The 12,418-nt window shown below is 44.5% G+C and overlaps 1 protein-coding gene across 16 annotated transcripts in view; it reads left to right on the top strand.

Moving 5' to 3' along the window:
• TSGA10 (testis specific 10) overlaps window positions 1–11,415 on the top strand; it is a 75,098-nt gene extending 63,683 nt beyond the window's left edge. For all 16 annotated transcript variants that reach the window (XM_065591620.1, XM_065591662.1, XM_065591659.1 and 13 more), the window contains 2 exons: window positions 2,935–3,069; window positions 8,287–11,415. In XM_065591620.1, the coding sequence (XP_065447692.1) occupies window positions 2,935–3,069; window positions 8,287–8,311 (160 nt within the window). In that variant the 3' untranslated portion in view covers window positions 8,312–11,415. The remainder of the gene's footprint in view (window positions 1–2,934; window positions 3,070–8,286) is intronic.
• The last annotated feature ends 1,003 nt before the right edge of the window (window positions 11,416–12,418 follow it).

Here is a 12,418-nt window from a genome sequence, read left to right as displayed (position 1 = left end):
CTTAGTATTTCTTCTAGCAGATAAATATTTCTAATAGTGCAGAACAATTTCTCTTTAGTGTATTGGGTATGTGTCCTAGCCTTGTGCAGATGATGTGGAAAAATCTGAAGTACTCGATGCTTCTTTTGCCTCAGTCTTCACAGGCAAGGTCAGCTCCCAGACTGCTGCACTGGGCAACACAGTATGGGGAGGAGGTGAGCGGCCCTCAGTGGTGAAAGAACAGGTTAAGGACTATTTAAAAAGCTGGACATGCACAAGTTCCTGGGTCCAGATCTAATGCATCCAAGGGTGCTGAGGGAGTTGGCTGATGTGATTGCAGAGCCATTGGCCATTATCTTTGAAAATTCGTGGCGATTGGGGGAGGTCCTGGACGATTGGAAAAAGGCAAATATAATGCCCATATTTTAAAAAGGGAAGAAAGAGAACCCGGGGAAACTACAGACCCATCAGCCTCATTTCAGTCCCCGGCAAGATCATGAAGCAGGTCCTCAAGGAATCCATTTTGAAGCACTTGGAGGAGAGGAATGTGATCAGGAACAGTCAACATGGATTCACCAAGGGCAAGTCATGCCTGACCAACCTGATTGCCTTCTATGATGAGATAACTGGCTCTGTGGATACGGGGAAAGCGATGGACGTGATATATCTTGATGTTAGCAAAGCTTTTAATACGGTCTCCCACAGTATTCTTGCCAGCAAGTTAAAGAAGTATGGATTGGATGAATAGACTATAAGGTGGATAGAAAGCTGGCTAGATTGTCAGGCTCAATGGATAATGATCAACAGCTTGATGTCTAGTTGGCAGCCGGTATCAAGCGGAGTGCCCCAAGGGGTTGGTCCTGGGGCTGGTTTTGTTCAACATCTTTATTAATGATCTGGATGATGAGATTAATTGTACCCTCAGCAAGTTCGCAGATGACACTAAGCTGCGGGGGGGGGGGGGGGAGGAGGAGAGAGGTAGATATGCTGGAGGGTAGAGATAGGGTCCAGAGTGACCTAGACAAATTGGAGGATTGGGCCAAAAGAAATCTGATGAGGTTCAACAAGGACAAGTGCAGAGTCCTGCACTTAGGAAGGAAGAATCCCATGCACCGCTACAGGCTGGGGACTGACTGGCTAAGCAGCAGTTCTGCAGAAAAGGACCTGGGGATTACAATGGACAAGAAGCTGGATATGAGTCAGCAGTGTGCCCTTGTTGCTAAGAAGGCCAACAGCATATTGGGCTGTATTAGTAGGAGCATTGCTAGCAGATCGAGGGAAGTGATTATTCCCCTCTATTCGGCACTGGTGAGGCCGCACCTGGAGTATTGCATCCAGTTTTGGTCCCCCCACTACAGAAGGGATGTGGACAAATTGGAGAGAGTCAACGGAGGGCAATGAAAATGATTAGGGGGCTGGGGCACGTGACTTACAAGGAGAGGCTGAAGGAACTGGTGTTATTTAGTCTGCAGAAGAGAAGAGTGAGGGGGGATTTGATAGCAGCCTTCAACTACCTGAAGGGGGGTTCCAAAGAGGATGGAGCTAGGCTGTTCTCAGTGGTGGCAGATGACAGAACAAGAAGCAGTGGTCTCAAGTTGCAGTGGGGGAGATCTAGGTTGGATATTAGGAAACACTATTTCACTAGGAGGGTGGTGAAGCACTGGAATGGGTTACTTAGGGAAGTGGTGGAATCTCCATCCTTAGAGGTTTTTAAGGCCCGGCTTGACAAAGCCCTGGCTGGGATGATTTAGTTAGTGTCGGTCCTGCTTTGAGCAGGGGATTGGACTAGATGACCTCCTGAGGTCTCTTCCAACCCTAATATCTTATGATTCTATGAATACAGCAGAACTCCGTTTATCTGATCTAATTGGGGGACTGGTACCAGACTGGCTAATCAAAAATTCGGATAATCTGGAGTAGTGGTTCTCAAACTTTTTTTTCCGCGGACCACTTGAAAATTGCTGAGGGTCTTGGCAGACCACTTAATGATCTTTCTAAATGTTCTTTGTACCGTTCGCTAACTATTGTTAAGTGCTTTGGATAAAAGCACTATATAAAAAAAACCTTAATAATTAACTTTTTTGTTCTACAAATAAAAGCACACAACTCATATTTTAATATCAGTAGTCTTACCTTTCTAACGCGATGGATGTTCCCTCCCTCCCATGCCACTGCAGCCCCCGAGCTGGGGCTGGGAAGGAGGGGGGTCTCTCCCCCGCCACAGAGCTGAGGCTGGGAAGGAGGGCCATCTCTCCTTGGTAGCTGCAGCCCTGGAGCTGAGGTCAATCACCTCTTTCTCTGGCCGCCTCTGCCCTGCACATCCCAAATTCTCATCATTCTCTCTTCTCGCCCCACTGCCCCATCCCACCTACTCCCTATTTCCCCCCCCCCCCCCCAAGGCCATCACCTCACCTTACATGTGTGTCTTCTCCAGGGTCCAGGCACCTAATTAGTGGAGACACGCCTGTGCGGCTCCACTAATTAGGTGGGTGGCCCTTCATTCTCTTGTATGCGGCTGCCCCGGGGCACAGTTTAGAGGGAACTATCCGCGGGCCACCTGAATGGAGCTCGTGGACCGCTGGTGGTCTATGAACCACAGTTTGAGAACCTCTGATCCAGAGAATAAGAGAGTGTGAGGCCACAGTGCTGTCTAGTGGCCACAGAAGAGATCACCCACTTCTGGACCTGTGTGCGCTAGTTGTTCGGATAATATGGAGAGCCGGATAATGGAGGGTCAAATAAACAGGGTTCAACTGTATTTCTAACTACATCTTTCTGGTTTAGAGGTTGAGTGCTGTCCATTGAACTGTGCTGACAAACATTTATGCACCCTCTTTTTATTGCACACCATACTATAACATAAGACTACTTTGGGTCTAAAGTAGAGTCTTGTAGAGAGGCTTTGCTTCTTAGTTGGTAATGTCTCCTTTAAAATCAATTACCATTTTGATTTAGGGAACGTGCTGTACAAGAGCTTCGTCGCCAGAGTCTTACTACTACATACCAATTAAGCTCTACTTTAAGGACATCATCACCTGAACGTTCCCTCCGTCGATCTCCTGATTGGACTCTGGACAGATCCTTGGAAGGGTAAGTCATTCAAGAACATCCCATGGATGAGATGCCTTCCTTCCCAGTTTCTAAGCTTTTGGGAGATTCAGATAAGTGTCCTGTAATCCAAAAGCCCTCTTCCTAAAGGAGATGTCCTTTCTTGCCCATTAGTAAGTTTGTCAAATATAAAACAAAGACTAAAATCCTTCTGCAAATTAGAACATAAATCAATCCCTTTCCCCTTAAGCCAACTCAATCAGAGTAAATCCAAACAATAATATTCAGCATGGTCTTCAGTCATTGTCCCAGGGGAAGGTACAGTTCTTCTTTGAGTGCTTGTTCATGTGAATTCCAATCAGGTGTGTGCAAATGCACGTGCACGGTAGCCAGAAGATTTTTTCCCATAGCAGCATCCGTCGGGTCAGCCTGGGCACCTCCTGGAGTTGCGCCTCCACGGTGCTCAATATAGAGCCCTGCCGATCCGCTACCCCTGAGTACCTTCTTACTGCCAGTAACGGTTAGCTGGAACGTCCCATAGCCCTTGCTTTAGCAAGCACCTTTATCTTTGTCATTTGTATATAGTTTGTCTGTAGTTAGTTATTGTATAGTAGTTGTTTATAGTTAGTTTAGGGTTAGTTGGGGGGGTTTCACCCCCCTTCTGACTCCCCGGAGCTGTGGTAAGCCGCGGTCCTCAAGGTTTAAAGACTGTGAGGTCTGTGCTAAGCGCATGCCAAAGAGCAACCCTCACCATTTCTACCGGAAGTGAGATTTTGAGCGCTTGGTCTCAGGCAGTTCCCCACCACCACAGCAAGGAATTGCCTGAAACTTGTAGGACACATGGCTGCTTGTACCCACGTAGTACAGCATGCCAGATTCAGGCTTCAACCTCTTCAGTAATGGCTAGCGTCAGTGTATCGGCCAGTCTGGGATCGCTTGGACAGGATCGTAACCGTGCCTCACCCGGTACTCGACTCCCTCCTATGCTGGCTTGACCTTAATATGTGCGGGGGTCCCCTTCACCAGCCCTCAGCCATCTCTCTCGCTAGTGACAGATGCATCAGCCTTGGGCTGGGGAGCACGTTTGGGAGACCTCAGTACACAAGGCCTCTGGTCTCAGGTGGAACTCGCTCTCCACATCAATGTCAGAGAGCTGAGAGCAGTATCCCTGGCATGCCAAACTTTCTGAGCCCACTTGACAGGGAGATGTGTATCAGTTATGACAGACACCACCACGGCAATGTTTTATATCAACAAGCAGGGGGTGCACGCTCCTGTTCCCTGTGCCAGGAAGCCCTCATGCTGTGGGACTTGTGTGTGTAGAGCATTCGATACATCTGCAAGCATTGTACCTCCCTGGAGTACAGAATGAGTTGGCGGACTATTTCAGCAGGTTGTTCCACAGCCATGAGTGGTCCCTTCACCCGGACATTGTGAACTCAGTCTTCCATTGGTGGGGCCTTCCCCAGATAGACCTGTTCACCACACAACGCAAAAGGAAGTGCCAGCAGTTTTGCTCCTTCCTGAATCACAGCCCAAGCTCCATCGCAGCTGCGTTCCTCCTCCCAGCGGGGAGGTCATTTCTTATAAGCATTTCCGCCTATCCCTCTTGTTCAAAAGGTGCTCCTCAAGATACGGAGGGAACAAGCTTCGGTGATATTGATAGCTCCAGCCTGACCCCTCCAACAGTGGTACACATCACTCCTGGAAATGTCCGTGGAAGCTCCAGTCACCTTGCCGCTCTTCCCGGACTTACTAACTCAGGATCACAGCCATCTCCAACCGAAGCTCAAGTCGCTGCACCTCATGGCATGGAAGCTCCATGGCTGAATCCAATGGAGCTTTCTTGCTCGGATCAGGTTAGACAAGTCTTCCTTGGCAGCAGAAACCCTCCATAAGAGCCACCTACCTTGCCAAGTGGAAGAGATTTTCAATCTGGTCGGTGCAGCACCGTTTGTCCCCAATACTCGCCTCTGTGCCACTTATACTCGACTATCTTCTCCATCTCAAGCAGCAGGGGCTGTCCATGTCCTCAATAAGGTTCACTTGGCCGCCATCTCTGCCTTCTACACAGGCGCAGAGGGCCACTCGGTCTTTGCTAACCCTATGGTCAGCTGTTTCCTTAAAGATTTCGACAGGCTATACCCATGTGTCCGACAGCCTGTCCCGGCTTGGAACCTCAATCTTTCCAGACTCATGGGACCGCCCTTTGAACTTTTGGCGACAGGCTCCCTACTCTCTCTCTCATACAAGGTAGCATTTCTGGTAGCGATAACCTCAGCTAGGAGGGTGTCTGAGCTCAAGGCCTGACATCAGAACCCACTTACATTGTGTTCTGTAAGGACAAGGTTAAGCTCAGGCCTCACCCAGCTTTCCTCCTGAAGTTTGTCTCCCAGTTTCACATCAACCAGGACATCTTCCTCCTAGTGTTCTATCCTAAGCCGCACTTAAGCGGCAGGGACCAGAGGCTTCAATCATTGGATGTCCGCAGAGTGCTAGCCTTCCACATCGAGAGAACGAAGCCGTTCCAAAAGTCTGTCCAGTTATTCATGGCAGTGGCGGACGGTCTTCCTGTCTCTTCTCAATGGATTTCGTCATGGATCACGTCCTGCATCTGTGAGTGCTACAACCTGCGCCTCCAATCACTGCACACTCCACCAGGGCTCAGGCCTCTTCAACAGCATTCCTGGCACAGGTTCCCACCCAGGAAATCTGCAGAGCAGCGACATGGTCCTCCATAAATACTTAGGGCTACCATATTCAAACATTTAAAAAAGAGGACACTCCATGGGGCCCCGGCCCTGCCCCAACCCCGCCCCAACCCCACCCCTTCTCCACCCCCATTCCAACCCCTTCCCCAAAGTCCCTGCCCCAACTCTGCCCCCTCTTCTGAGCACCCCGCATTCCCCCTCCTCCCTCCCACTCTGATCTTGGTTGGGGGTTGCTAAGTGCTTCCCTGCTCCCCACTCGCCCTGCAGCCTCTATGCCCCTGCCTGCCCTGCTCCGCCTCACCCTGCAGCCTCTGCACCCCCCGCCCCTGCAGCCTCTGTGCCCCCTGCTCCCCACTCGCCCTGCAGCCTCTGCGCCCTCTGCCTGCCCTGCCCCTGCAGCCTCTGCGCTCCCCCGCCGCCTGCCCTGCTCCCCCCACTTACCAGGCAGAGGGAGAGCTACAGGCTCCACGTGGACTCAAACACCGCCGCACTGCTCTGTTGGGGAGGGGGGAGCGGGGGAGGGGGTGGGACTCTGGCTGCTAGAGGCCCTAGTGGCTGCGAGCGGCTTTCAATCAGGCCAGGCGTCCAATCAGCCGTGCCGCACTCTGCATGAGGGGAAGGGGGAAATCCCGGACATTTGTACTTGATTAGAAATCTCCCCCCGGACGGCCATTTAAAGCTGAAAAAGCCGGACATGTCCGGGGAAACCCGGACGGATGGTAACCCTATACATACTTTCAGCACACACTATGCAATCACCCAGCAGGCCAGAGACGATGTGGCCTTTGGAAGAGCAGTGCTCCAATCAGTGGACGACTCCGACCCCACCTCCTGAACTTGGGCTTGTGTGTCACCTGATTGGAATTGACATGAACAAGCACTCAAAGAAGAAAAAGTGGTTACTCACCTTCTCGTAACTGTTGTTCTTCGAGATGTGTTGTTCATGTCCATTCCAATACTCACCCTCTTACCCTTCTGTCGGAGTAGCCGGCAAGAAGAAACTGAAGGGGTGGTGGGTCGGCAGGGCTATATATTGAGCGCCATGGAGGCACGACTCCAGGGGGCACCCAGGCCGACCTAACAGATGCTGCTATGGGAAAAATCTTCCAGCTGCCATGCATGTGCACACGCACACACCTGATTGGAATGGACATGAACAACACATCTCGCAGAACAACAGTTACGAGAAGGTGAGTAACCATTTTTTCTTTCTTAAGTGTTGTCTACAAATAAAAGTTCCACTGGTTTAATTTACTGAATTAATTTAAATTGCTATAAACCACAGATAAACCAATTTAAGTTTGTCCACTTAAGAGTTTCTACAGGTTTAACTAAATTGGTTTTTTTTAAATTTGTTTTAGTTAAACAAAAGGGTGTGTATACAAACTCCTTAATTCCCAAAGGAATGTACTTCCTGAGCTGTTGTTTTTCAGGTTTTTCTTCTTTCCTTTTGTTTGGTTTTTTTGGACTGAATGTTCAAGGTGGTAATTACCCTTCAGATCATTGTTCCTTGCCCAGTTTTTTGACAACTTAGACAAACTGGAGCGAACTCAGCCACAGTAATGTAAGAGACTAGATTGAAAGAAGAAAAAATAATGTAAAATGTGTATCTTGACCAAATTAATAACAAAAAATATTTTAAGGTTGTTAAAACCAGCAAAATAGAAAAATTGCTTAGAACGGTTCAAACAGGTACAATTAGGAGTTAATACAACTATTTTCTTCCTGTAAGATCGTATTATACTATGAGATAGTTCTTCAACAGAAGTGATGGTATCACATTTATCACCTGACTCATTGATAACTGGATAAATCATTGGACAAGATAGACTCAATTCACCATTGGAAGGAGAGGCCTTTTTCATAGCTAATATCTGGTTCTATGATACCTAAAATATTTTGGGAGCCCACACCAATGCTGACATTACCAGTACTGTTCTTTCATTCCTCCTGCCTTCCTGCTCCTCTGCCTCTCACAAAAAACAAATCAAGTCATTGGACTGTGATTTGGTTGGAGACTAAGTCAGCCAATTAACATCTTTCTGTTTCAGTGGGATTGTGACATCAGAAGTAAATCAGACAATAATTGTCTTCTCCCTCTTACTTTTTTCATCTTCTTCACTCCTTTCCTGATATCTTGGTTTCATAATATTTAGTGCATTTATCTCATGAGTTTCCACTGCCTGTAAAATAGTACTTTTCTGTTTCTGTAAAGTGAACCCAAATGCTGTGTACCTATTGTCGTGCTCAGGAAGTAGGAAAGGCACTTGTAGCCTGATTTTTCAGGGATAGTGGAAGGAGCCCAAAGTTGCCTTTGACTTCAGTGGGCATTTTGGGTGCTCATTACTTCTGAAAATTGGGCTATTAGTGCCTAATCCTGCAAATCCTCTGTGCATGGAATCCCTGTTGAAGTGAAAGGGAGTTACACACAAAGAGAGCTTGCAGGATTAAGCACTTACGTTTCACACATATAAACCTCTGAATGGGTTTCTTCTATATTATGTGAATATAAGACCAATTTGACTTCACACTTTTTCTTCTCTTGTAGGAATTCTACATTCAGGGACTTCTGACATTTCTCAGGATGACATGAAAAGAATCAGCACATCCTCTAGAAAGCTGCAGGTTTAAAATTGAACTCAGGGTTTGTTAAACGATTGTTTTTCCCCACTGACTGCTAAATTACGTTAAATATATGTTAATATACCAATGTAAGAGAACACGTACTCTGAAATTCTTTTATTTTGGTCAATGGAAAGAAATCAGTCTTGATGTTCTGTATTTTTTGATACAGCTTACCTTTATTATTTAGTGCCATATCACAATGGCCCATTTCAGGAAACAGAAGGAGAAATGCACACAGCTGCATCTTTCCATTGATAGTGTGCAAAGGAAAAAGTTTGTATGTTCCCCTATTAAAAATGTATACTGTAGTAGGGAAAATGAAGAAGAGTGTAACAATACAAAACTTACAACAGATATTTGGATGCAGATTTTTTTTTTAAGTTGGTTGTATTTTTGCCGAGGTATGTTGTGTTTACATTTTGAAAGCACATGCCAAGCCTTCTCTTCAAGATGAGGCATATTCTTCTCTTAATTCCTTAGTTTTGCATTTTGATATTCTTGGGATTAACATCAGGTTTTATTCATTTTTATTTCAAAGCTAGTAAATCTATTACCCATCTATGAAAATTAGTATGAGTGTCTGTTACAAATATATACTTACTATGATTGGAAGGAGTATTTAATTATTGAACATATTACAATTGTGCTAATCTCTTATTAAAGTTTATTAATGTAGATAAATGTTATTTGTAAAGATATCTGTATTTTAAATTAATTTGCTTAAAATTTAAGAGAAAACTAATACAAATCTTAGGGGCTAGGTTACATTTGTTAATCCATGTCAGATTCTTGCACTCTTCAGATGTGAGGTGCAGGCTTGACAGGTTTTATTCAACTCTTCCAAATCATTTTATAAACCTATCACTATACATGGATTTAATATGAATTGTAAAGCCTAGGTAAAACTTTCTCCCTGCTATAACCTGTCTGGGTTTATTACCATTTCTATGTCTGGAAACAGTGAAAAATAATTCTGTTATTTTATTTCCAATGATTTTCCATTTGCCCCTTTCCCTTAATTTTTATGGAGACTTCTTCACCCTTGTGACCATAGTAACATAGGGAAACCTTTTGAAAATGTTTTATGTAGTCAGTCGTTTCTTTGGGGGCAGGGAGGATTGGTCATTCTAATGGTTTATTCTGGTATGTGTTATATACATACACATACATACATCACTTGTGGTGGCTTTCAAATGCCGCTCATTTCCTCTAAAATCTACTGGTATGTATAGCACATATCAAAACTTTTTATAGTAAAACAAAGCGTTCTTAAAAAAAAAAATTTAAAAAGTATTTTGAGGAATAATGTGCAAAAACAATTGTTTGTAACATATATATTTTTATAACAAAAATGCTTTAGTTTAGCCTTGCTCTCTAGCAGCAATTCTCTAGTCTTCTGTTCGGGAGACCTGGGCTTAATTTTTGAGGCTTGATTCTGCAATCTTTATTTAAGTGACTAGTACTTAGCTGCATGAGTAGTCCCACTCATGGGACTATTGGTATGAATAAGGGCTGTGGGATCAGACCTTGGTATTATCCTTTTGCTCATTGGGCTGCTAATAGGCTGGGAATTCTGCACTCAGCTCTAGAATATGAGCGAGAAGGAATAATTTGTGCCATTCAACACTGAGGCTGCAGTCTGATTTTAAAAAGCATTGTTGATGGGGTCTGAAGGGAATTTGATTATCCTTTTCCATAAGACTAATGTGGGTAACATAGGGCATGAAGAGGGAGAGGTTAAGTAATAAAAAATGAGGTATCCTCAAGACTGTACATGGTATACAAAGGTCCACCCCAAGAAACATAAATTTTCAAGTATTCATGTTAATAGAAACAATGCTCTGTGGCTGCATAGAAAAATCAGTTAATTGATGGTGTTATACTATCCATCAAAAAGTAAAAGCTCAAGATCATTTTAAGAAACTTGTTGGTATTGCCTTTTTTAATCAGAACTGATTAGAGCCAGATTAAGAGAATACTGCTTCAAAATAACAGTATTAGGTGTGACACTTCCATAATAATGTTCAGGGCTGGCCTTTGTTTAGAAAACACTCAGCAAACCAGAATTTAATACTCCCCTATATACATGGACCTTACTGCAGTATAGACTGTACATAGAGACTAAGATTTCTGAGGTGGAATGGATGGGCAGGAGGAACATAACAGAAGATGGCCTTTAGTCATGAATTTGGGACGGGTTTAGGCCTGGTTTCCAGGAGCATTTAGTTGCTTTATATTTGTGCATGTTAAAAATGAATACAATATTAAAATAAGAGAGAGCTTTGACAGGATCTGTGGGCTGGTACTGGCACCATCACTGCATTGAACTGAAATTGAGATCAAAGAATGAAAGGGAGGGGAGAGGAAAAAAAGGTGGGAGAAATAAACTGACCTGGCTTTAGTTTGTGATTCACCAATGTAACTTAAAAAACTAAAACCTTGCTGAGATTCTTGTTCTGATGAGGGGATTTGGACAGTATTAGTTCACTGAGCATTGTATGCTGTAACAGTATATTCTAAAAGTCTTGACTGTTACTTCATTCAAGCATGTTAAACTTTGCTTCATTTCCTAAGTGAAAATTGTGTAATGAACTAAACCAAGACAGTATTTATAGTTTTCTCCTATTTCTGACAGCAGCCTTTTAATCTTTTTAATAACATATCTCTCTTCACCCCTTAAAACAGGAAAGAATATCGAATGTGTCCAGATTTAAATGTTTATATAACTTTTTGCAGTGGTTTCTCTTTCCCCATACTGTGGGATCTTGGTGGTAGGGCAGTTTTCTTGTCATTTGATTATAGTATTCTTGTTTGGAAATAAACATATGAAAATAATCCATTTATTTATCATTTCTGTTTCTTGTTGGTATATTGTATGTGACATTTAGGCACACTAAATACTGTAATGTTTGTTATGCTTTCATATTTCACTTAATCATTTTATTATTTGCAAACAATCTGAATAGTAATTTTTTACAGATTTGAATTTGAGAACATAATTGTATTTGTTTTCTAGAATGAATAAAATCATACTAAATCTGTTGAAGTTTTATTTAACTTGTTCTCAGCTATTTATGAAATGCTATAAAATGTATTTGAGTTTGTGTAACAAAGCATGCTAAAGTTCTTCAAAAGGAATTCTTGAAATATTGTTATCTGATCAGCAGCCATTCTTGGTTAATTTGTGATTAATTAATCCAGTGATTTGTGGTTTACTGGGTTCTGCTTACTCAAGGCTGTGGACACCATTTCAGGGTAAGCCAACAGAAGGTATTTTACTTAAACATCACTTACTATTAACAGGAGCCACAGTTAACAGTAAAGTGCCTCTCGCCTTAGTCTATGTCACATGCTTCATCTGATTTTCTTTTTCAGAGGGAAGTGGCTTATATAAAACACTGTTCCCCTTACCTTTATAATTCCAGAAACTCAGCAGGAGAAATTCATAACACCCTGCTAGACAGAAACCATTTCAACATCTTTTTAACAATTCCTGCAAGTAGACTCTTATTAACGTGTGAACAGTCTGGAGCAATGGGGTTTATTCTGTTGTTTCAAAGCAAATTGACTAATTACCAGATTAATTTTTTTCTCACTCCCCTGAAAGCTCCTGCTGCTGACTGCTTCTAGAGCAGTGGTCATCAACTGGTCGATCACTGAGCTTCTGCCAGTCGATTGCAATATCCGGCCGCTAAAAATCCAGTGGCGCAGCAGGGGTAAGGCAGGCTCCAAGTCCCTGCAAGGGGGGAGCAGAGGCAGGGGTCTCCGCACGCCACTCCTGCCTGCAAGCACTGCCCCTGCAGCTCCCATTGGCTGGGAACAGCAGCCAATGAGAGCTGTGGGGGTGGTGCCTGCAGGGATGGGCAGCGTGCAGAGTCAGGTGTCCCCGCCAGGGGTCGCAGCACAGGGGCGTGCTGGCAGCTTCCGGGAGCAGTGTGGGGCCAGGACAGCCCTGCTGCCCAAGGTAAGTGCCACCTGCTGGGAGCTCACACCCCAGCCTTGAGCCCCCTCCCAGAGCCAGCACTCTGTACCCCCTCCTGCACCCCCGAACTCCT

This window comes from Chrysemys picta, chromosome 1, assembly GCF_011386835.1.
Source record: "Chrysemys picta bellii isolate R12L10 chromosome 1, ASM1138683v2, whole genome shotgun sequence".
NCBI classification, from domain to species: Eukaryota; Metazoa; Chordata; order Testudines; family Emydidae; genus Chrysemys; species Chrysemys picta.
Note: the sequence above shows the minus strand (reverse complement) of the source record. Positions and strands in the feature narration are given on the sequence as shown.